This window comes from Monodelphis domestica, chromosome 4 (assembly GCF_027887165.1).
Source record: "Monodelphis domestica isolate mMonDom1 chromosome 4, mMonDom1.pri, whole genome shotgun sequence".
NCBI classification, from domain to species: domain Eukaryota; kingdom Metazoa; phylum Chordata; class Mammalia; order Didelphimorphia; family Didelphidae; genus Monodelphis; species Monodelphis domestica.
In genome coordinates this window covers 222,733,059-222,759,227 of record NC_077230.1, presented here as the reverse complement: position 1 = coordinate 222,759,227, position 26,169 = coordinate 222,733,059, and the positions used below count along the sequence as shown (strand labels likewise).

At 35.9% G+C, this 26,169-nt stretch overlaps 1 protein-coding gene across 3 annotated transcripts in view; it reads right to left on the bottom strand.

Moving 5' to 3' along the window:
• The window catches only part of AOX1 (aldehyde oxidase 1), a 103,477-nt gene extending 78,178 nt beyond the window's left edge, over positions 1-25,299 (bottom strand). The window contains exons 1-6 of one of the 3 annotated variants that reach the window (XM_007494589.3): positions 25,039-25,299; positions 19,353-19,410; positions 16,175-16,271; positions 14,157-14,265; positions 11,779-11,905; positions 7,536-7,597 (exon numbers count right to left, since the gene is read on the bottom strand). In XM_007494589.3, the coding sequence (XP_007494651.1) occupies positions 7,536-7,597; positions 11,779-11,905; positions 14,157-14,265; positions 16,175-16,271; positions 19,353-19,410; positions 25,039-25,095 (510 nt within the window). In that variant the 5' untranslated portion in view covers positions 25,096-25,299. The remainder of the gene's footprint in view (positions 1-7,535; positions 7,598-11,778; positions 11,906-14,156; positions 14,266-16,174; positions 16,272-19,352; positions 19,411-25,038) is intronic. The other 2 variants (XM_056825097.1, NM_001291666.1) reach the window with 2 other exon arrangements.
• Positions 25,300-26,169: the final 870 nt, after the last annotated feature.

The window sequence follows — 26,169 nt, the reverse complement described above, 5'->3', positions numbered from 1 at the left end:
TAATATAATAAAATCAATAATCTTACCTAAATTAATGTACTTATTCAGTTCCATATCAATCAAATTATCAAACAATTATTTCATAGAAAGAGAAATTTAATGACAAAATACATCTGAAAGAACAAAAGATCAATAATATCAAGGGAAATAATGAAAAAAAAATGAAGGATGGGGGCCTAGCAGTACCAGGTCTTAAACTGTACCATAAAGCAGTAATCATCAAAACAATCTGGTACTGGCTAAGAAATAGAATGATGGATCAATAGAAAATATTAGGGGCAAATGACCTTAGCATTCTAGTGTTTGATAAGCCCAAGATCCAAGCTTTTGGGATAAAAACTCACTATTTGACAAAATCTGCTGGGAAAACTGGAAAACAGTATGGCAAAAATTAGGTTTAGATCAATATCTCACACCCTATACCAAGATAAGTTCAAAATGGGTATATGATTTAGACATAAAGAATGATACTACAGGGGGCAGCTGGGTGGCTCAGTGGATTGAGAGTCAGGCCTAGAGACGGGAGGTCCTAGGTTCAAATCTGGCCTCAGACACTTCCCAGCTGTGTGACCCTGGGCAAGTCACTTGACCCCCATTGCCTACTCTTCTGCCTTGGAGCAAATACATAGTATTAACACCAAGATGGAAGGTAAGGGTTTAAAAAAAATTTTAATTGTAATTTTAAAAAAGAATGATACTATAAGAATATTAGGGGAATATAGAATAGTTCATCAGATCTATGGAGAAGGAAAGAATTTATGAGAAAAGATAGAGAACATTACAAGATGTAAAATGAAAAAATTTGACTATATTAAATTAATAAGGGTTTGTACAAACAAAACTAAGGTAACAAAGAATAGAAGGGAAACAACAAACTGGGAGGAAAATTTTATAACAAATTTCTATAAAAAGGTCTCATTTCTCAGAGAATTATTAGAGAAAATTAAGTCAAATTTGTAAGAATCAAAGTCATTCCCCAAATGATAAATGGTCAAAGGATATGAATAGGCAATTTTCAGATGAAGAAATCAAAGCTATCAATAATCATATAAAAAATGCTCTAACTCACTCTTGATTAGAGAAATGCAAATCAAAAGAATGCTAAAGTAATATCCTCACACCTATCAGATGAGTCAATATGACAGTAAAGAAAAGTGATAAATGTTGGTGGGAATGTGGCAAAATTGGGACACTAATGCATTGTTGGTGGAGTTATGAACTGATCCAACCATTCTGGAGCTCAATTTGTAACTGTGCCCAAAGGGCTATAAAATAATGCATACCCTTTGATCCAGAAATATCATTACTAGGTCTGTATTCCAAAGAGATAAAAAAAAGGAAGGAAAGGTACTACTTGTACAACAATATTTATAGCTGCTCTTTTTTGTTGTGGCAAAGAATTAGAATTTGAAAGGATATCTGTCAATTAGAAAATGGATAAATAAATTATGGTATATGATGGTGATGGAATATTATTGGGCTGTAAGAAATGATGAATAGGATAATTTCAGAAAGAGCTAGAAATATCTACATGAATTGGTACAGAGAAATAAGCAGAATGAAGAGAACAATGTATACAATAAGTGAATTACTGTGGAATGATCAGTTGTGATAGACATAGCTACTCTCAGCAATGCAAAGATCCAGGACAATTCTGAGGGACTTATAACAACGAATGCTATCCACCTACAGAGTCAGAATATAGATCAAAACATGCAATTTTTCACTTTAGTTTATTTGGGTTTTTGTTTGGTGGTTTTGGTTTTATATGATTATTGTCTTACAAAAACTAAATATGGTAATATGTTTTCCATGATAATACATATATAATCCAGATGAATTTATTGCCAGATTTGGGGTGGGGGAGGGAAAGGAGTGAGATAAATCAGATCATATAATTTCAGAAAACTTTTGGGAAAATTTGCTATTATGTGTAATTGGTAAAATAAAATACCTTTATAATTAAAAAGAGAAATCTTTCCTAATTCCCCGAATTGTAAGTGCCCTACTCCTCCACCCCCACTTCAAGTACTGTGATTCCTTTTCAGTGTAATAGTATACTTATTAACCTTAAAAGATTTTATTTGTTGGTTTGTTATATCTAAATTCCCAGGTTTCTCACTCCATCCCTCTCCTACACAATAGAGAAGGCATAATTTGAGCAAAAAAATATGTGTATACAAAAACTATGTCTTGCTTGTTTCTGTTATTTCTTTCTCTGGAGGTGAACATACACAAGTCATTCTTCAAACAATATTTCTGTTGCTCTATATAATGTTCTCATGATTCTGCTCTTTTCACTCTTCATAGTTTCATGTAGGTCTTTCCATGTTTATTTTCTAATTGACCTGCTTGTCATTTCTCATGATGCAGTAGTATTCCATCACAATCAGATGCTACAACTTGTTTAGTCATTTCCCAACTGATGGGCATGCCCTCAATTTCTAATTCTTTGCCACAGCAAAAAGAGCTGCTATAAGTACTTTAGAATATATAGGTTCTTTTCCTTTTTCCTTGATCACCTTAATTATTAAGAGTTATTGTATCTCCCATGTAATCCATCAACAAATATTTATTAAGTACCCAGCTGAGTGACAAGACACTGTGATAGGTATGTGTGATAGAAATTTAAAAATGAAACCATTCCTGACCTCAAAGAACTTAAAACTATCTTGAGGCTTGAGAGAATCAGGGGTAGTCAGGGAAAAAAAAGAATAACATGCAAATAAATAAGTACATATGACTAATACACAATACTATACATATAAGTATATACAAAAATATATAAAGTGAATAAAAGGTTTGCAAGGGAGGAAAACTGGCACTCAAGGAGGATGAGGAAAGGCGTCATGTAGAAAGTGACAACTGAACAGAGATCTGAGGGAAACAAGGAATTATATGGCACAGAGATTAAACAGGAAATGTATATAAACAAGGAGAGACAGCCTCTTTAAAGGCATGGAAATAGGAGAGGTAGTGTTTCATGTGAGAAACAGCAAGAAGGTCAGTTTGGCTAATAGTGGAGTATGTGAAGACCAGTAATCTATAAACCTGGAAAGGTAGGTTGGAACCAATTTGTAAAAGATATTGAACATCAAAGCGGGGAGATCACATTAAACATTAGGGGGAAAAAGCAAGTCATTTTATGGAGCAGAAGTGTGACAAGGTCAGATATGTAGAGTGGCCAGCTAGTGAATGTTTAACAACTAGCTCTCTGGGAGAAAAAAAAAAGCATATACAACATTATTTTAAGTTTAACCTGTATCCTTAACATTTTCCTTGAAATTTTATTATTTATCAACAAAAATGATAAATCATTTGCTGATTTCTGAGATGTAAGATGTTCATGTTTAAAATTTAACAGTCAGCTTTCTAGGGCCAGTACAAACTGGTTCCAGGACACCTGGACCTGTATTCTAGGATACCAACTTGTCAGCAGTTTAGAGGATGGATCTAAGAGAGGAAACACTTGAGATGGAAATTCTATTAGGAAGCTATGGCAAAAGTCCAGGCAAGAAGGGCTGAAAGCATGGTGGCCTTGTGAGTAGAAAAATCAGGACAGGGGAGGCAGAGTCAAGATGGCGGCTTAGAGGCAGCGAAAGTTCAGACTTCTGAAAACCTTTCCTTACTGATTATAAACTAAATGCTCTTAGGGGACTGGAAATCAAGCCTAACAACAAGACAGAGTCAAGAAACCTTCCCACTGGACTCAACTTAAAAGACACCGCCCCCCCAAAGCCTGAATTCAAGAAAACTCAGGTTTAAGGGGAAGGAAGAAGGAATGTCCCAGGACCCCTCCCCCACCTAGAACATTGAGCCTCCAGCAGTAGCTGGAACCTCTGGGTGGACAAGGGTGCTGGCCTGGAGGGAGTACCTTGTGCACAACAGAACATCGAACACAGGTGGCAAGGAAGCAGTTGGAGAAGTGTGGAGCAGGCAGCCTAGTTGCAGCAGCAGAGACACTCCATATCCACCCCCCTTCCCAAGGTTTTGGCCTCAGGGCACATCCAGCTCTACAATTTCAAACCAGCTGGACTTATTCTCATCAAAGCCTTAAAAGGGCAGGGAAGCTCAAGCTCCAACACCCCTCCCCCACAGACTGCACTGAGAGATTTGCTGACTAAGCTCCAAGGGGCAAGGCTGACATAAAAGCCCAAAACCACAGATCCAAAACATAATGAGAGGAGCAAGAGTGCAGGCAACAACAGGGGGAAAAGAAGGGGCAAATATGAGAAAACAACAGAAAAATAAAAAAGAAATTACAATCGACAACTTCTATCCAGGCAATGAACAAAGAGCAAATGTAACAAAGAAGGATGAAGAAACACCAAGCAAAAACATAGGAACTCCAGCACATTCGACACAGGCTTTGGAAGAACTCAAAATACAATTCAAAACACAATTAAGAGAGGCTGAAGACAACTGGGAAAAGAACTTAAAAAGCAAAGTAAGTCATCTGGGAACAGAGGCACTTAAACTAAAACAAGAAAACAGTGTCATGAAAGCCAAAATTAATCAACTTGAAAATGAGACAAAGGAGATGAAAAATCAGAAGGAGAAGGATGACAAAAAAGCCAGGGATGAAATCCAGTTTTCAAAAACCAGATTACAACAATTAAAAGCAAGCAACTTCACAAGGTAACAGGAAATTATAAAACAAAATCAAAAAATGAAAAAATTGAGGAAAATATGAAGCACCTCATTCACAAAACATAAGATTTAGAAAATCGTTCCAGTAGAGACAACTTGAGAATCATTGGTCTACCAGAAGACCATGACAAAAGAAAAAGCCTGGACATCATCCTCCAGGAAATTATCCAAGAAAACTGCCCCAATATTCTAGAACAAGAGGGAAAAGTGAAGATTGAAAAAATCCACAGATTCTGAACTTAATCCCCAACTGACAACACCCAGGAATGCTATAGTCAAATTCAAGAACTATCAGACCAAGGAAAAAATATTATAAGCTGCTAAGAAGAAGTCATTCAGATACCAAGGAACTACAGTGAGCATAACACAGGATCTGGCTGCATCTACACTGAAGGACCAAAAGGCATGGAATATGATATTCTGGAAAGCAAGGGAACTAGGTCTACAACCAAGAATCAACTATTCAGCAAAACTGACTATATTCTTACAAGGGAAAGTATGGTCATTTTAAAAAATTGAAGAATTCCAAGCATTTGTAAAGAAAAGACCAGACCTGAACAGAAAATTTAATGCCCAAGCACAGAACTCAAGAGAATCATCAAAAGGTAATTAAGAAAGGGGGGAAAAAGAAAAACAAAACAAAATACACAAAAAAACTTTTTTTTAAGAGACCCAATAAGTTAAAATGATATGTATCCCTATAAGAAAGAAGACATTGGTAACTCTTAAAAATTGTTATTAACACCTGGATAGCTAGAAGAATTATACTTAGAGGGAACAGTGACAAACTGTATAGGATGAAATGCCAAGACATAAATATGTATATAGATATATGTATGTATACATATATACATATACATATATATATATATAAACTAGAGCTAAAAAACAAGGTTAATACTAAGAGAAATGGGAAAAGAAACTAAATGGGGTAGATTTATATGTCACAAAGAAGTGCATGGTGGGAGGAGGGAGAACATCAATACACTGGAAGTGTAAAGAGGTTGGAGATAGGAAATACTCAATTCTTACATGCATTGAAATTAACTCAAAGAGGGAAGAATAATCAAATACATTGGGGCAGAGAATTGATTTGTGCTCTATAGGGAAGTAGAAGGGTATCAAAGGGACAGGTGGGGAGGGAAGCAATACAAGGGAGGGAGAGGGTGGGGGGATAGTTTGAAAAGACTGTAAAGAACATAAGAGGAGAATAAGAAGGGAGGGGAATAGAAAGGGAAGTAAAATAAGGGTCGGAATTAGGGGGACTGATTAAAAACAAAACATTGGTGTAGAAGGAAATAGTGAAAGAAGAAAGGGCAGGACTAGGAGTGGAAATCAAAATGCTGGGAAAAACACAGCTAGTAATCATAACTCTGAATGTGAATGGAATGAACTCACCCATAAAACACAAGGGAATAGGAGAGTGGATTAGAAACCAAAACCCTACCATATGCTGTCTACAAGAAATACACATGAGGAAGGTAGGCGCACATATGGTAAAAGTAAGAGGATAGAGTCAAATATATTGGGCATCAGCTCATTAAAAGAAGGCAGAAGTCACAATCATGATATCTGACAAAGCCAAAGTAAAAATAGATCTAGTCAAAAGAGATAGGGAAGGTAATTACATTCTGATAAAAGGCAGTATAGTCAATGAAGAAATATCCGTACTCAACATGTATGCACCAAATGGCATAGCATCCAAATTTCTAAAAGAAAAATCGGGACAGGGATAAGAGATATGAAGATAGAAAGACGAGATTTGGTATCTGAATAGAAAGTCTGTGGGAATGAAGCAAAGTGGAGAGCTGAGGACAGTTCAGAGGTTTTGAAACTGATTGAAAGGATGGTGGTACTCCTGTAAGAGAGGAAGGAATTTTTTCACATGTATTATTTGTATCCCCAGCAGTTAAGTTGTGAACAATCAGTAGTCATTTAACAGTTACTTGTTGGCTGATTGATAAAACATTGTTGTACAAAGGATTTGAAACAAAAATAGCAGAACTAATATTGTAGAATGATCAAATGTGATAGACTTTGCTACTATCAGCAATACAATGATCCAGGACAATTCTGAGGAACTTATGAAAAAGAAGGACATACACCTCCAGAGAAAGAATTGATGGAGTAGAAATGTATATAAAACATATGATTTATCACTTGTTTATTTTTGGTATATATTTTGGGGCTTTGGCTTTATAACATTCACTCACAAAAATGAATAATACGGAAACATCATTTGCATTATAATACATGTATAACTCAGACTGAATTGCTTGCCAGCTCCAGGAATGGGGAGGGAAGAAGGGAGGGAAACAATTTGAAGTATACAATTTTGTAAAATTCACATGGAAATTTGTTATTAATTTCTTTATATTTTTTTAAATAGCAGAGCTAAGCAAAGAGCTAAAAATAAAGCTCTGACCATTTTACCAGTATTAAGTGATTCCACTAAAATTAGTAAGTGATGTCCCAAGTTAGATGAACTGTATCATCATAATAATGATAATTTTATCAATTTATGTTGCCATAGCATGCTAATGTTTATAAAGTAATATACATATATGCATATAGCAAATTAATATATATGTATGTGTATGTATTTGTAAACATACACATATATAATTTGATACTTCCTTACAACCTCCACTTGTGAGGTGGAAAACGCAAATGTTATTATCCCAGTTTTATACATATAACAAATAAGGCTCAGAGAGGTCGACTTGCCTACAGCAACAGAACTAAGTATTTTTCACTTGGATAATAAGAATGGATCTGTGTTCTACTCATGTCTCCAGATCCTTCCCCCTGCCATCTCCACCCTGACACCTGCATTTTAACTCACTGGGGAAAATGAAATAAAAGGTTTTTTTTTCCCTTCTTACTTTACAGAAAGTCTTGCAGGCATCTACTATGGGCCGATATCCAGTGCAACGACACAAATTACCTAAATGAGAAAAATAATACACCAATGTTAACTGCACACATGAAGTTGAGTTCCAAACTTCTTATACATTTTCTGCTTTGTTACCTACAATGAGAAATGTATAATACTAAATCAGGGCACCAATGGAAATGTCAGTCAAACTCTTTCTTCTCTGTCAGGTACAGAAATGTCTGATGGAGAATAATGGAAGAAGAGAAAATGAAGACCATGTATTCTGATAGCTGCAATATTTATGTTGTGCTCTAATGTCAATGTATCTATGCCCTCATCCATCTGAATTCCTTCTCCACTAGTGCAAATCAGAATCAAAGGATGATAGCTTTACAGCTGGTAGGGAATTAGGATCTAGTCAAAACCCTTGTTTTTGACATATGAGAAAAAAAATGGAGCAGTTGGAGACTTGCATAGAGTCACTCAGTAAGTAGTGGTAAAGCCAAGTAATCCATCTTTGGCTCCTAGTCTTGTATAATTCTAATCCAGATCTTTCAATAAATCTTCATAGGAAGCATAAATCCAGTTTACTGGACGCTTTTCTACAGGTCTGTTACTGTTTGGTAGGTACCACAAAGGCTCTCTCACTACAGGAGTAGTTGGTCTCCTTTTCCAGTCATAAATTAACTTGGATGACAAACTCAAAGAATTTTAGATTTGGAAGCGACTTTATCAACTACCTGGTCCAATTTATACTTAGAAAGTTTCCTGCTGTTGAAAGACCTTTGAAAAGGGTTGTCTTCCCAAGGCAGCCCATTCCAGTTTTATAGTGAACATTTACATAGTGCTTAATGTACCAGGCACTATGTTAAATGCTTTATGATTATTATCTCATTTGATCCTCACAACAATGCTGGGAGGTAAGCACCCATTTTACAGATAAGCAGGCTAAGACACACAGGGGTGAAGTGATTTTCCAGAATCACCCAGCTAATAAATGTTTGAGATCAGATTTGAACTTGGGTTTTTTTGACTCTGAGCCTGTTGTTCTATTCATGGTGTCACCTACCTGCCAGATCTCAGTACTAGAAGTTTTTCCCAACATTGGGCCCTGATTTGCCTCTGCTTTATCTAACAGTTGCCCTTTTGGTGCTGAACAGAAAATTCTCATCCCTTTCATATGTATCCACCCTTCCAACACTCAAAGACAATGACCCTGTTTCCTCTTGAGTCTTCTCCTCTCCTGGAAAAATGTCCCTTCTGCTGATTCTCTCATATGACATGAACTCAAGATACTTCACTTTCCTGCTTATTCTCTTCCATGTACCCTCTGGTTTACCAGGGATTAAACTCTTTATACAACTTCTTAAATGCAAATATAACTGGATATGTTATTTCTTAGATGTGAATACTTTCTCCAATGGAATAGATAAAAATCTAATCATATTTTCTTAATCACTACATGTCCTTCCATAAATCCTCCATGGAGAGGTCCATCCAATTTTCTGGGGGAGGCTTCCTCTCAATGAGGAATCTTAACCTTTTTTGTATCATGAGCCCTTTAGGCAGTCTGGTAAAGTCTATGGACCCCTTCTCCAAAGATTTTTTAAACTCATAAAACACATTGGCCTATAAAGAAATCAATGGGACACTAGTTGGCACAGTGAATAGAACTCTGGGCCTGGAGTTCAAATCTAGCCTCAGATATCTACTAGCTATGTGATCCTGGGCAAGTCACTTCACTCTGTTTGATTACAATCTGAAATGATTGAACAACAATAAAGGAAGTCAATTATATTGATATTCAGTTTTCCAAATTGTCTTTTCTTCCAGTTATCTTTAATATCAATTCCATAATGTACTCAAAATGGCATCAGTCTCAGGATGGATCTTCTTCTCTGGGAACATCTAGTCTTTTCTACCTGTTCTTCCCATTTTTGTTGTCTTTAGTGCCATTGCCACTTCCTGGGGAAGTACAATGGAAACTGAGATGTTAATATCCAACCACAGTGGTTCTATTGTCATTGATGGAATAGTTTGATATGGAAATCTTAAAAGCTATTTTCTCTTTTTATCCACCTGTTGTCCTTTTAGCTCTTTCCTTCACTGTTCCCAGATGATCTAACCTTGACTAGGTCTCTCACCAAGTTTTCTAGACACCATTTTTTCCCTCTGTTGTCTCTTGCTATTTTTATGAGGCAATATTACTCACAATCTTCCACTATGCTCTTTCATAAGATGTTACAAATGAATTAATATCCTAACCATGTTGTGCCAAGAGGTCCTAGGACTTCCAATTTAGCAGAGATCAATACTTTGCAGACTGAGGAGGCTTCTAGAAACTTTTAGTTTGTTTGTGAATTGACTGATTTACACTGTTTAAAATTCTTTATGAAGATCTAATCCATTTTTTATTTGGGATATATTTCAATTGAATCAATTATTTTAAAACAAATAAAACAGAACTGTAACATCTTAAGCTTTTCATCTTTTTTTATAGAGTTACCTAAAATACTTTTTAATAAGAAAACTATACAGAAGGTAAGGGGAAATTACATCACAAAATCAGAGTGACCAAGTAGACATCCCTATAGATGAGGAGTAAAGAATGGGGAGTGGGGTGCTGACACTTGAACCTTATTCTGACCAAAAAAGGAAGGTACATGCACAAATGCATGCAAAAAGAGATACATTTCACTCAAAAGGAAAACAGAAAAATTAAGGAATTGAGAAGAGGGAATTATTATTAAGAGAGGAATTAATACTAAACAAAATTAATCCTAAGGATATGCAAAAATATTTATTGCTTTCTTAGGGGTAGCAAAGTATGGAAATCTGAGAGGATTCCCATAAATTAGAGAATATCTGAGTTATGGCATATAAGTGTATTTTTTTGGACATGGTCAATGCAAAAATTTGTTTTGCTTCACTATACATGTTCATAACAAATTTATTTTTCCTTCATTTTCACAGATGGAGGGGAAATTTTTGAGGGTTAAGGGGAAAGGCAAAATTTTAATGACTGAAAAAATATATGATTTCTTAAAAAAGAAAAATATGTAAAGTAGATAAATTCTACAAATTAATAACAGACAGTGACACACCTGTTAGTTTCCCAAAGAATTTCATTTTGTAAGATATTTTAATTGTACTCTTCTTAGTCTCCAGTCTTACTTGAAATTTATCATAGAAAATTTTAGTCCATGGTGTCACTTTTTTTCACAGGTCCTTTAAACTCATCAGGATTCTTCTAGAATTTTTATGGTCATTAGAGGTTTCTTCAGTTAGGTCTATTCAGTATGGAAGACCCTGCTGGGGTTGAGGGTGTATTCACCAGTACCAACAGAGGTCTGGATGACTTGGGTCAGTTTTTATCTTTGGCTTCCCATTTTTACCATTAATTAGTGGCAAATACATCTTTTTCTTTAATGTTAATATAGTAAATAAATTCTTTTAATGTGGGCTTGGATAATTTTGTGGGAAGTTGATTATGATTCTGAAGGCTTCTTTATCAGATGGAGGAGTATCAGTTGTCAGAAAGTCTATATTAGCTTCATCAACCAGGATATTAGAATGATTTGTATTCTACATTTGCAGATCTTTTCTAGCTCTTTCATTAACTTCCTGCTGACCATCATTTTGGATCTAATTCTCATTTTTATATGAATAATATGTGTGAAATGTGTCAGCCTGGACTTACCTCAATTATGTAACTAAGCCTTGCATTTTCATTCTATTTTTACTTTCTATTAATTAAGTTTTTTCTTTTCTCTAAAATGTTAATGATACATTGAGAATTGATTCAGAATGGCTACTTCTTTGGTAACTAGTAATTTCCTATATGATTAGATGTACTCAATTTTACTTTTTATAAACTTATTTGAAACTTGATCATATTTCTTTGTTATTTTTCAGTCATGCTCAACTCTGTGTGTCCCCACTTCTCACATCTGGTGCTTCTTCTTTATTGAAAAAAAAAATCTTCATAGTATAAAACATTAGGTTTATATACAGCCTATGAGGCTTTGACTTTTTTTTTTGTTTCTTAATCCTGAGCCACTATTTCCAACATATTTTTCACTATCCTCTCTTATGCACACCTTTGCACTGAAACCATCAAATTAAGAAGAAAATGATGATTTAGTTACAAGGGTCTTATTAAGTTCTTCATAGAATTTCTAGAGTTTCCCCACCTTCTTCAACAGATTCTTTCTATAAATAGTCTTCAAAATAATCTAATTAGTACCTACCTCCAAGAGCTTCCATTAACTGATCCATTGAGGGTTCCGAAATGTTTCTCAAAAGAGAGTACAAAGACATCACCATCCCAGGGCTACAGAATCCACACTGAGTCCCATGACATTTGGCAATTCTTTCCTGGGATAAAAAAACAATAGGTCATGCTTAAAACCTACAGTATCATTGATTCCTCCTTTCTACTACTACTTACAGAACTGAGTGTTGATAACAAATTCACTGTACAAGATACTATCAATACAAGAAATTTAATCAAAACAGTTATGTCAAACTTCATTCCCAAACATGCTGCTACAAATTCACTATATGAAGTGAACTTTTACTTGTCTGTATTAAAGTGGTGAATTTGTCATGTTCTCATTAGATTCCTATCTGAAATGCTGTCTTACATTTGCAAACTGGCTAGGGGGGTTTGGGGGCCATTCTAGTTATGGGTCTTTTTCTCTTCCTGGGAAGAAATATTTGCCCTATATTCAAACAGACAGTGCAGTGGATAGAATGCTGGACTTGGAGTCAGGAAGATTTGAGTTCAAATCTTGTCATTTACTACCCGTATGTCTAGATAAGTTCAATAACTTCTCTGGGCCTTAGTTTCTTCATCTGTAAAATGAGACAGTTAGACTTAATGATCTCTTCTAGCTATAAACATATTAACATGATCTATGAGCCTCTGATCTTCATTTATCCACCATGCTCTAACCAAGCTAATGAAGCTCTTTCTTCTGGCCAAAAGCTGTATATGTTCATTAATATTTTACCATTTGTTTTGTTTTATATTGATTTATTTTGTTATTGCTATAGCATATCATTCTTAGAAAAAAAACATTTTATACTTTCCTAGGATAGGGAAAGTTATTTCAGTTTAATTAATCCAGATATTCTTTGAAAGCCTCTTCCCCAAACCATTACTATATATACATGCTATATAAATCAGAAGCCATAGAAAGCTTTTATTCCTTTTAATCAGCAGGCATTTTCATTTTATCATTTATTCATCTATTCATACACTACCTGCCTCACAGGGTTACTGTAATCGAACATAATTGGTAAAGTGGTAAAGAGATGAAAATTGCTATTATTTATATTTTTATTATTATTATTATGTTTCAATTCCTTCTTTCATTGAGCAATTACAGCACTTTCTATGCAAGGCTAAATTTGCCATTTGTAGGAAGAGAAAAGAACACAATAGAGAAAAGCCCATAAGGTGTTTTGGGGGGATTTGTTTGTTTCTTTGTTTTTTGAGAAAAGCCCAGGGACTTGAACTCTGGAATAGTATTTTAATTTTAACCAGGGACAAAAGCTTTTGGATAGAATTGAAGTGAGAAAAATTCAGAGCTTGTCCCCACTCCAATAACCCTGTCTTTGGAAGAGCTGGTATCCATCCCCACTCTTCCTAGATTGTGAGCCTAGAAAAATGTTGATTGCATTTTATAGGCACAATGAGTAACTTAAATATATCTTTAAAATAGTATGAGGTATTATTCCAAATTTAAAGGAAGACAACAAAGTGCCTTCTTGAGGTAAGCTCTCAAAGTCCACTTGTCAAATAATAAAGGAAGTCTATCTGCTTTTGGCATCTACAAATTATATATTGCTTATATTTTTTTTTAATGTTAAGGTAGACATTTTCCTCAAAGGACATGTTCCCATCTCCAAATTAAATTGAAAAGAGGTCAATAGTTAATCTTAGAATCATAGAAGGCTAGATGTAAGGCAAACTTTAGAAAACATTTAGTCAAACCGTAGCACTGTATCCTTGCAATAATAACTTTTACTTTAGTTTACTCGTGGAAAATTTAGTTAATGGTAAAAAATGGAACTGGAAGCCATTTCTCCTGACTTCCAAATCAGGGCTCCAAAGAGAAGACAAATATAGAATTAAAACAATCATAGAATCATAGATTTAAGGCTGGCAGGAACCTTAGAGTACATCTCGTTTAGTCCTTCATTTTATAATTAAAGAAACTAAGGTCCAGAAAAGTATACTGACTTGCCCTCAGTTACACAGATAACAGTTACCATTTTAATTCAGGTCACAATATCTGCAACTGGCAAGGTAGGTAGACTGGTCATGTATTGAGAAAGAGAAAAGATGAACTAACCAGGTGGTATACTGGATCACTCAGTATCTGAAAGGAACAAAAGGAAGGCCCCTGATGCCCTGGGTAGATTCTCTATGGAAAATTTATAAAAATGAAAAAGGGAAGAATCACAGGGGCTAAGAAAATATGGTGCAGGTTCAAATAAAGGAATATCTGCAGTAACAGAACTCTAGCCTTATGAAAGTATCAAAGCATCTTGTGGTATACTCTTTAACAAGCTAACAAATGATAGAAGAAGAAGCAAGAAAAGTGTTCTACAGACTCACCTGAACTGGATGAAGCCTGGTTTTGGTACTTCCTATGCCTTCTACTGTGGTGACAGCAGCCCCATACAGAGAGCATATAGAAAGAAGGCAGGCATTGGCCGAATAATGTCTTCAGAACAAAAATAAGAAATATAAATCAACTATCCTCCTATGAACATCTGGGTAACAATTTTAACTGGTTTGCCAAAGTGAAGTTGATAACAAAAACAATATTATTCTAACTGTGCTCTCTCTCCTCTGTTTTGCTTTATTTCCAGTGCCCCTTGAGCAGGTACCCAGATATCATCATACTAGTTAGCTTCCAATAGAGCAGCTTCTGATCACTCAACCTTTCACACTTATTGCTTAGTCCAAGTGGTTTAAAGCTGAATTGAACCTATAAAGCAGCCAAGATCCAGTGAAATCTAAAGACCCTTCATGGATAACATCTTTATGAACTCAGTCAACAAGAGGTTGAGTGGGTCTTTAAAAATGCTGAGTCACATAGATGTGTTTCTAGAAATAGAAGGATTTATGATAACAGTTCAGGACTAGTTCATTGCTACTGGAAGAAACAGAAAGGTTATCCTTATAGAGAATGAATCTTCTCATCAGTAAATATTATGCAAGAACACAAAAGAGACTGTGTAACAAATTATTGCAGGCTACAAAAGTTTACTAGTTACTGAATATCTAGCAAGATATGACCTGATAGCTAGAAGTAGACATCAGAAGCTTCCTATCTTTCATGGATATCCATGGAACAAATCATCAGATTATAATCACAGACCTCAAAACATCCTAAAAAACAGAACTAATAAACTTGACTAGAATCAAACTTTTATCCCAAATCAAACTTACAATGGTCACAATCACCTAGATATGTCATTGAGTCATAAAAACGTAAAACACTGGTTTTAATAGATGCCACCATTCCAAATACCCATAATTTCCAAAGCTATATGAAACTAAAATTTGACCTAACAGATCAGAATTTTGTGGGAGGAGAAATAGGTATATGTTATTGTTGATGTTGTTCTGTCCATCAGTTATACTGAGTAAGCTTTCAAGAAGCCTACAGCGGATGACCTTATATACTAATACTTTCATTTAAATATAAAAATTAGTTTTTAATCTACCCATCCAGTAGTTCATAGAAAATAAAGATTTGCTCCAAGACCATTTCTGTCGGAATTACATTGTAAGAGATTAGAAAAGGAATAAAAATAACAGGTATATCTGTGATATCCTAAGGTTTGCAAAACACTTTATAGTCTTTAACACAGTGAGATATACATTATAGCTGTTATTCATTCCTGTTTTATATAAGAGGAAGCTGAGGTTCAGAGAAGCTAAATGACTTGATAATGGTCACACAGCTGGCAAGTGAATGAAGTCTGACATCACCAGATGTGGTAGAGGTGAGGCAGAGCATTCTGATCCCAAACAACAGCCGGTGAAAAGATATTGAATTGGGAATAGGAATGGCATGTGTGAGGAACAGCAATGAGGTCAGTGTCACTGTATCAAAAGGTATATGGAGGGGCATCTAGGTAGCAGAGTAGACAGAGTGCCAGGCCTGGAGTTGGGAGAACCTAGGTTCACATCTGGCCTCAGGCACTTTCTAGCTGTGTGACCATGGGCAAGTTACTTAGCCCCAAATGACTACCTAGTCCTTGCTACTCCTGACATCTTAGAATTGATACTAAACAGAACATAAAGGGTTGTTTGAGTTTTTGTTTTTTTTTTAAGGATATAACGAGGAGTAAATATAAAAAATCTAGAAAGGAAAGAAGGGGCCAGGTTGTGAAGGGCTTTAAAAGGTAAACAGGATTTTATATTTGATTCTGGAGATAATGAGGAGAATGGGGTTTATTGAGGCTTATTAATAAAACTATAAAATGCTTTGCAAACTTTAAGTACTATACAAATGTCAATTTTTATCATTTCTGCAATCCTACCGCCTTTATATCTATGACAGAAGAAAAGCTCTGAAGGATAAACCTTAACACCTCATTCTGATGACTGGGGAAGGATACCTTATTTTTTTAGTTCCAGGGTCACATCTTGATATCATCACCGTGCAGGCTCCACAGCCACCTCCACCACAGCCATATTTTGTTCCTGTCAGATGGACTTGAAGGGCAGTAGTCAAAGAAAGAAAATCTTTTTCTAGTGCTTTTCTTTTTGAATTATTTCCCTAAATTCTGACTAAGCCAAGCTTTCATATCCAGTCCATCAGATGAAACTCAAGAAGCATGACTTTGAGGGGTAAGAGGCTTCCTGCTTGCTACTGAGGGCTTGCACAATAAACCCTTTCTGACTCATTTAGAGTCTCCTTTCTTTCCTCTCAAGCTCCATCCCAGGCAGCCAGCAAGCTGTAGATCAGACTGGAAAAGAAAAGAGCCTATAGTATTTCACATCTGAACATGAGTTTATTTGAATGTTCAGCTATGTGTCAGTAATTTTATCCCAAAGAAAAATAAATATAAATAGTTTCGTTATTTGTTATTTGTCTCAGTCTCCAGAAAAAAATCAAATCAATACCTGAACCAGGTATTTACTGGAGAAGATATCTTTGTTGATAGCAGAGAATGACAGCTTTCTGATCTGTAGCTAGCAAACTCCCGCCCTCTCCTAATTGCAAATTCAAGAGATGCCTAGATAGTAACTTCTTGCTACTACTATTCCAGACTCCTTCAGTCCCATTCATATCGGTTCTACCTCTTCAGAGTTACAGCTCTGTTCTTCTACCTTCCTATTGTACCCCTAGAACCTTCCTCTCTCATTAATCAACTTCTGTTCAACTTAGACCTCTTCCTATCATACTTCTTTAATGTCCTTGCACGCAAAAACCTGAATTTCCTCATTCCAGGGAAAGGTACTGCCTTTCTGGCCATCTTCTCCAAGACTGTATGTAATTTCTACCATACTCCTTTACTTTCCCCCTCTGCATGCAAGGGAACAGAGGGAAGAGTAAGCATAATCCTTGCTCCTTGGTATGATTTCCAGATGCAGCCATCACTTAACAATTTCTCCTTCTCTGAAATTCATTTCATCTCTTTTATCAACCAGTCCAGATCCTAGCTGCTATTATCTGCTAGACCTCAGAACATTGTCCCTCTTCTTCAAGGAGTTCAGTAAACTGCCTCACATTTCTCCAATCCTCTCCCCACCACTAAATTCTTACTTCCTATGCAGGAATTTCAATACATGTTGCTAATTCCTCAAACACCCTAATCTCCAGTCCATTCTCCTCCTCAACTCATAATCTATACCCAGTACCTAGTATAGCACACTTCAAAAAAAAAAAATAAATGCCTGCTGAATTCAATTCAAATAGCTCCAGAATTTCTGTCTCTGAAACAATTGACTAATGAGAACTGACAACCTATATAGGGCTTTACTTTAAAAAATTCAAGGGCAGTCATTCATTTTCCTGTATCCATAGCATAACTTTATAAAAAAAATGTGTTAAGTTAAAATGAGAATAGGGAGCAATTTTAAAACTTTTGAATTCATGTCATTAAATTAAAAGGCAACTGATTCTTTATTTTCTTTTTATCTTATTTTTAGTTATAACTTTCTTCTCCAAATAGAGCATTCCAGGTCCTCTACTCAACAAGCTCTCCCTTAGTGAACAAACTTTAAAATATTAGGATAAGTGAAAGTAGTTCACCATATCCAATCATTAACTCAATAGTGTCTAAGAGGATATGCAATATTCCATAGCCATCATCCACCATCTCTGCAAACATGAAAGGGAGGTACATTTTTTTCAACTCTTAAGGATCAAACTTGGTCATTATAAAGTTGATCAGTAGGAGAAGTTTCTTTGTTTCAATTGTGAATCAATCATTTTTATATAACATATTCCAGGAGCTGCCCACATGAAATAATAATGGTAAAAACAAATCTTACTTTCTACTTTAGGATCTATTCTCCAATTTTCTTCCCACTTCCCCTTTACAAGGATATTTTACTCTCTAGGTGGTTATTTCCATGAATAGTCCCTCTTGAACAGTTTTTAAAATATCTATCAATTAGAAAAATATTCACCAGTGTCTATACTGTAATTCACTTCTTCAATTTTCCCAATATGAGTCAACTGAAGTATTTGTTATTTGTTATCTATTTTGTTCCACTTCAAACCTTGGTGGATGGTCTCTTCCAGGACTACCTTGGTGGGTCAGTTCAGTTCTCCCATTAGTAAACTTAGATTTCACCCTCATAAGTACATGGTAGAAGAAGGTATCAACCACAAATCCCTGGACCAATTATCAGTTATTTTCCTGGCCCTTTCAAAAGTACACACAAAATGTCTACTAGTCATATCAATTACAGTTTGACATATATTTATTAACTCCTTATATATGCAAAGCATTTTCTTGGGCATTTGGGAGATACAAAGTTTAAATAAGATATTGTCTCTGTCATATGAAGATTATAGTTGAGCAGAGATCTGATATAACCCATAATGTAAATTAAATTTTCTCCTATTACATACTTTTGAGGATAAAATAGAAACTAAGTTCAAGGTTGAGAGAACTTGATAGATATCAAGGTTGAGAGAACAAAGATAGATATTAAGAGAAAGAAGAGTGATCACAAAGAGAAGAGGACATTTGCAGCCTGGATCCTTGTTGCTTAGAAAATCACAGCTTCTTAGATTTAGAACTGGAAGAGACCTTGAAGGCTATCAAATCCAACCTTCTCATTTTATAGATGAGGAAACTGAAGCCTAAAAAAATTAAGTAACTTTCCCATGAAGTCCCAAGTTCCAAGAGTCCCATGGCTATTAAGTTTCCAATGCAGGAGTCAAACACAGGTGAGAAGGTATATCAAGGGCCCTGCAACCTGGGAGGCACATTACCCATGTCCAGTTCTGCCATGTTCTATCTCTGTACTTGCTCAGCCTTTCCACTGATTGTATGTTATTGGGAAGATGCATTTTAAGTATGAGGTAAAATATTCCATTGTATATGTTCCTACTATGATATTTCCAAACTATAAGTCTATGTTGGTTGACATAGGGGATGTTGAATGAAGAATGCTATCAATTTTTGTTAGTGCTCAATATGATACTATATAGAATCAATTACTTCAATTACAAACACATAGAAATACTATATAGAGGTAGAAACACATAGAAATACTATGTAGAATCAATTACTTCAATTACAAACACATAGAAAGACAGATGTAATGAAAGGATACGTTTCTTCCTCAAGTATGATAACAACATTGTTTCAGGATCTGCATTCTTCTCAGTTACCTGCACCAAGAAGCAAAATTAGAGACTTAGATTAAAATACCAATCCAGGTTCAAAGATTGCTAAAGCAATACTTGCCAAAAGAAAAAAGCTTCTCAAATTATTCTAAGGCAATTTTTGCACACTTTGGCACCTGTTACAAGGGGAGCAAAAGTCTGAATCAAAGTATCATTTGGGAAAGGAGACAATATGTGTAGCAACTAGGTAACTAGGCCATTGAAGGCATTCACAAGTAATGATTTAATAAAAATAGAATATAAAGTATTCTACTTAAATATGTGGACAATGTTCCTAATGCATTCAGGTAGCATCCATAACATTCTCTTTTCCCTCTCACTATAATTTTCAGTCTTTTGACCTTCAGAACTTCTTCCTTAATTAAGAGCTTCCCATTTCTTCCGGCTTGATGTTCATGAGAATTCTATCTATCCTTTCTCTGAAATCCTTTAAAATTTGCCCTTCTCATATTTACATTTTACTTTGACATTTTCAAAAAATCGACAACCTATTGGAAAACTTGGGCTCAGTCTTGTCTCTGATACTTATCTGTGTGACTGTCTGATACAGTTCACCCGTCTAAATCTCCAGAGACCTTCTAAGACAGGGGTTATTAACCTGAATCTATCAGTAGATTTTGAAAAATCCATTGAATTGGAGGAAGAATTAATTACATATTTATTTTCAATGACCTCTAAGTGAAAAATTGCATTTCTTTCAATTATCAATTAAAAGAAAACATTAGTCTAAATAGTTTTTAGGTTTCACATGATTGCCAAAGGGGTTCATGACACAAAAAAGGTTTAATGACTCCTGCTTTTAAGACTCACTGATTGAATTCTAGAGATGTCTGTTATTTGGGGTATTCCCAAAACCATGACGTTGTATCTATCAATATAATCAACATGGAGATAGGAATTTCTATTAGAATCTGTATGCATAAATCTAATAAAGGGAGAAGAATAAGGAATAACTAATTTTTTAAAACCACCCATGATAAGAATAAATATAATTTTATAAGAATGAACTTACCTTTATGATAAGAACAAATAAGAACCTATTTTCCTTTCCAAGTAAATCTATTTTGATTAAATTTTAAGAGACTGAAGCAATCAAATAGAGCTTTTGACCTGAAGTCAGGAAGAACTGAATTCATATCTAACATCAGAAAATCATTGTGTGACCCTGGCAATTCACCTCTGTCTACCTCAGTTTCCTCATCTGTAAAGAAGAACTAATAATAGCATTTACCCACCAAGGAAGGTCTAGTTTACCTGGTGAGGCAGAAAATGCTACCTTTCTTTCCTCTTCCATTTAGAACCTCTTGCCCACAGAATTGGAATTTTATTTTATTTGTCATTTTCAGGTCTATATGAGGTGGTGCAGAGTTTGCATCAGACCCAGGAACTTAAATTATGGTGGCCTTGGAGGCACATCAGATGTTACAGCTAGACTTACTAGGACCCAAAGAAGCCAGGGTACCTGGAACTTGAGCCCAAAGGAGGCCTTTGGAGTTGGAACTTGGTGGGACTGTTCTATATAGGAACTGAGGTAAAACTATGAACCCAATACTGTCTCCTCCATAAAGCCTGGGAAGTATGTCCCCTCCACTGCCCTTGTATGTGGGATAATATTTGTATGTTTATTCTTGCTATATATATGAAGCAAATAATCCTTTGCAAAAGATAATCTGATTTTTAAGTGATAAAATTGAACCCCTGTAACCGAAGAAACATCATAAGTAGGGGCTATAGCCAATGATAATCTAGATTCTCCTCTTGAGAACAAACATTGTGTGGGATTGGGGGTGAGAAGGAATGTAACATCTTTAGTCTGATGCAGTGTGGGCCAGAGTAAGTGGTATTATATATACATACACATATACATATACACACACACACGCACATGATGTAGCTGCGATGAACCCTGAAAGAAACAGGCAGCAAATATTTTAGTTTTATTTTAAATTATTTAAATGTATCATATAATAACATTGTTTTATCTAAAATAATAACATGCCCTCAAAAATACCAAAACTTACTTCAAAAAATATATGATTAGGTTGTGACTCTTCACTTCAAATTAGATGGGCATACTTCTCTACTTCAGTCCCAGTTTCCATCTCATGGTGGCCATGTCTATCCCTTTATAAATGCCCAGAACTTTTCCACCTTGCCCCAATCTCAGGTACCTTCCATCTCTTTTCAGCTCCCGTGTTAGTGTTATCTTTATGCAGTAGAATAGAAGTTCTTTGGGAGCAGGGATTTATCTCTTTGCTTGATATTCCTGCTCATGCTCATAGCTCATTCTAAGCAGTTAATAAATATTTTTTCTATCCATCTAAACTTATTGTCCAGGATTGAAATGAACTGTTAAGCACCACAAAGAGACAATCACTAAGTGTCTGTGTGTTGGCCAGTGGTAGCTAGATGGCACAGAAGACACAGTGCAGTTCCTGGAGTCAAGAAAACTCATCCAAGGGTAGTTCAGTGGATTGAGAGCCAGGCGTAGAGATGGGAGGTCCTAGGTTCAAATCTGACCTCAGACACTCCCTAGCTGTTGATCCTGGACAAGTCATTTGACCCCCATTGCCTAGCCCTTACCACTCTTCTGCTTTGGAACCAATACACAGTATTGATTCCAAGATAGAAGTTAAGGGTTTAAAAAAAAGGAAGATTTCATCATCCTAGATTCAAATCTGGCCTCTGTGGACAAGTCACTTAATTTTATTTACCTTTGTTCCTCATCTGTAAAATGAACTGGAGAAGGAAATGGCAAACCACACTAGTTGCTATGCCAAGAAAACCCCTAAAAGGTATCACAAATGACTGAAATGACTAAATAACAAGGCGCCGAACTAGATGCCCTCTAATGGTTGGTCTAGTTCTAAAGTTCCATGACAAGCACAAAACTGAAATTGGATTCTTTTCAAGGGGGTGCTTTAATTTACATCAACTATGTATTAGCCCAGCCCTGACATTAACTTATTATGCTTATTTCAAGTGCTCCAGGGTATTAATAAATAACAGCTCCCAAATTTCAAAAATGTTCTATTGTGGCAGCTGAAATATTATATATTAGCTTTGAGAGGACTTCTGCAACAGTCTTTGGGCTTCAAAGAAATTACATTTATTGAAGTTCTAAAATGTCAATCATACTTTTTCTATATACGTGGAATGAAAACCAGGGAGCTGACTTGAAAAATACTGTCCGTAGGCACCCATTTTTAATGAACTGGATAGCACCTTTCTCCTGCTCAGTTCTGTGCTTTATGAGTATTTTATCTTTCCAAATTTCATTCTTTACTCCACTTAGTATTTTTTACATATTATATAGCTGGTACTATATTGTATCATAAGATGTAAAAGAGAAGAAATGGTGTGTATTCCAGGCACTTTTAAAATAGACTTAATATTTTGGTTTATTAAGAAAAAAAAGACTTGGATTTTAATGCTTGCTCTGTCACCTACTTTCTGGATTTTAGCTAGTTTTTTCACCAACTTTCTCAATGAAGTTTACTTATCTGTTAATTCAGAATAATATTCATACCACCTAATTTACAAAGCTGTGAGGAAAACACATAAAATGTAGAAAATAAAATACAAAAATTAATTAGAACATAAATAAATAAAATGGAAAAGAAATATATTCCCAGAGAGCTTCAATCTATGCTTTTATATAATAGACAACTCCCCAAATGAGGAAATTCTCTCCAAAAATGCAAGTCAGAACCTTATCTGCTCCTCTTTTATTCCTGGAGTTGCCTAGAGTCCTAAGAGATTAATTGGGTATGGGTCACATAGATAATCTGTGTTAGAGGTTGGACATAAACCTAGATCTTGGGCTTCAAGGCCATCTCTCTGCATGTTGCATATAACAACAGCATTATAATTTTTCAGGCTAACAGTGGCAAAGAAAATCTGAGAGAAATATGATTTAGTGGCAAATTTTGTAACCCCTGGTATCTGGATCAGATTTTCTGATTATATAATACTCTTCATGTCTTAAATTACACCTGCAAAAGAGGATAAAAAAACAGTTGGGAGCTCTAGATTCAGTCAAAAAACCCAAATTGTAGGTCTGCTTCTGACTAACTATATGATTTTAGATATGTTGCTTCAACACCTTAATTTTAATGGCAAAATAACTGAGGTCAAAAAGAAAGAACTAAAGACCTTTCCAAAAAGCTCTCCAATTCTATTAATTTGCAAAATTGTGAGGAACTTCATTTTAAAACTGTTTTAGGGACAACTAAGTAGCAATGGATAGGGTGCCAGGCTGGAAGACCAGGGTTTCTCCTAGCTGTGTAACCCTGGGCAAGTCACCTACTCCCAACTGCCTAGCTCTGTCCTTCTGTCTTAGAGTTGTTACTGAGAAAGAGCACAAGAGGTTTTTTTCTTTAAATTGTTTTGATTCAAAACCTATTTGAAATTAAATGTTATATAATCATAGTTCACAGTTATGTAACATTTCATATCAATCATCTCACCTGATCCTCCTAATAATACTGAGAAGGAAATACAATTATTATCCCTATTTTTGAAGAGGAGAAACTCTTTCTGCAACTCTACTGTCTTGGAAAGCTCCCTGGAGACACAAAGAAACCTGCCTAGATAACTGAGGGGTCAAGAGATTTGCCCATGGTCACACTGCTATGTGTCAGAGGCTAAACTTGAACTCAAGTTTTCTTCATTCTAAGTATAACTTTTTATACACTACAGCATCCTGAGGCCCATGGCCACTTTATGAGAAACTGAGGCTTAATAAGGCCTTGTCTAAGAACTTTTAAATGGTAGAAGTGGGACTATTCATGTTTAATTCAAGTTTGGTGATCTTGCCTCTAAAACTTGGCAACTTCTCTTGAATCAGGCAGAGTCAAAAATGAATAGTATTTATTATGTGCAATGCATTGAGTTCAGTATTGGTGGGATGGTGATATCTTGCAGGGACTAATGATATCATTTTAATGACTATAGTCAATAGACTATATGCCTATAAATTAGTTCAAGTAGGTTATTTCACACCCAAAACCTCTTTGAGATTATGTGTATTTAATGGAGGGGACAGAGAAATGTAATTTCAAAGGAAGGGGCTAACTCAGGGATTCTAAACCTTTTTTGTTCCCTTTTTAAATCCCTTTAGCAATCTGGTGAATTCTACTCTCTGAATAATGTTTTTAAATGCATAATATAAAATGCATAGGATTACAAAGGAAATGAATTATATTGAAATAAAATTATCTATCTATGCAAATATATTAATAGGTCTGCATAGATCTATTTCTCTATCCAAAGCAAAAGAAATGTCGATTTATATGAGTAGGTTGGTGGTACAGTGATTAGAGAGCTGGCCTTGGAGTCAGGAAGACTTCAGCTGAAATCCAGCCTGAAACACTACAACCTGGGCAAGTCGATTAATTTTTGTATGCCTCAGTTTCCTCGATTGTAAAAATATCCCCTCCCTCTCTCAGGTTTGTGGTGAAGATCAAATAAAATAACATTTGTAACGCGTTTACTTAGCACAATACCTAGCAAACAGGAGGCATTTAATAAATTTCTGTTCCTTCCTCTTTACCTTCCCGTTTTATGGCACCTCGTCGAGCCCACCCTCAAGGCCACCTGCAGTTAACTCACCTTTCTGCCATTCACATAGAAAAGCAGTTCCGATGGCCCGTTTAAGGCAAAAGACATGATAGCAAAAGAGTGTCCTGGTCAGCTAGGGCTAGTAAAGCCTCGACACAGAAAAGGGCTTCAAGGCTCTGGAGCTCAGCGCGGCTGACCCAGGGAATGCACCACAGTGTAATTGAGGAGCAGAGCGAGGGGCATAGTTCTAACTGTCCGCGCCGCCCCAATCTCCTCTGACCTAGGCGGGGCTTTGCCTAAGCTTCCGTGAATTCTTTAGTAGCCCCAGCTGACTAGCGCACTCATTTGTCTTCGTGTCTTTTGCCTTAAACGAGCCGTCGGAACTACTTTTCCAAGTGAATGAGTTAACTGAAGGTGGCCTTAAGAATGGACTTAACTAGGTGCCGGAACATGGGAAGAAAAAGGGGAGGAAACAAATATTTATTAACTGAACCGCTTACCTCTCTCCTAGTAGCGTATTAGAAGAAAAAAAAGCCTCCTTTCTTTTCCCCACTACCTCCCTCCTTGTCCCTCATTTCTCCTCTCTCCCCTTCTGATCCCGTGCCACTCTTAATTAAACGTTTCTTCCTCTTCCCCCTTTTCTCCTCTCCTCTTAAGCCCCCTCTCCTTTCTCCTCCCTCCTTCATCCTCTTTCCCAGTTTCCCTTCGCTTCTTCCACCCATCTGTGGTCACCCCCTCCACCCTAACAACTAAAATTCCCTCCTTCACCGAGATTTTTAACTGCGACACAGCTTTGAGTAGTCTAAAAAACAATCAGACCTGCTTTTAAAAACTCAACCAAAACCAAACAAAAACCCAGAGTAAAAATCTCCTCATATTCCATGTCACCTCCTTTTGAATATAGCATTATCTGAATCTTGTTGACACGCTATAATAGCAAAAACTAAGAAAAGAGTCTAATCACTTCTGCACAGACATACTCTTCCTCCCAAATATCTATATCTCTTATTTTCTCAACAGCCTGGCTCATAGAAGGTGCTAATAAATGTTTGCCATTAACACTGGAGGGACTGTCCTCACAAGCTTTAGGTTGGATTCCAGCTTTATGGCTCAGATCCTTTGTGTGACCAAAATACATTACATAATCTCTTTTTTTTTTCCTCTTGATTTGGACCTGTTTTT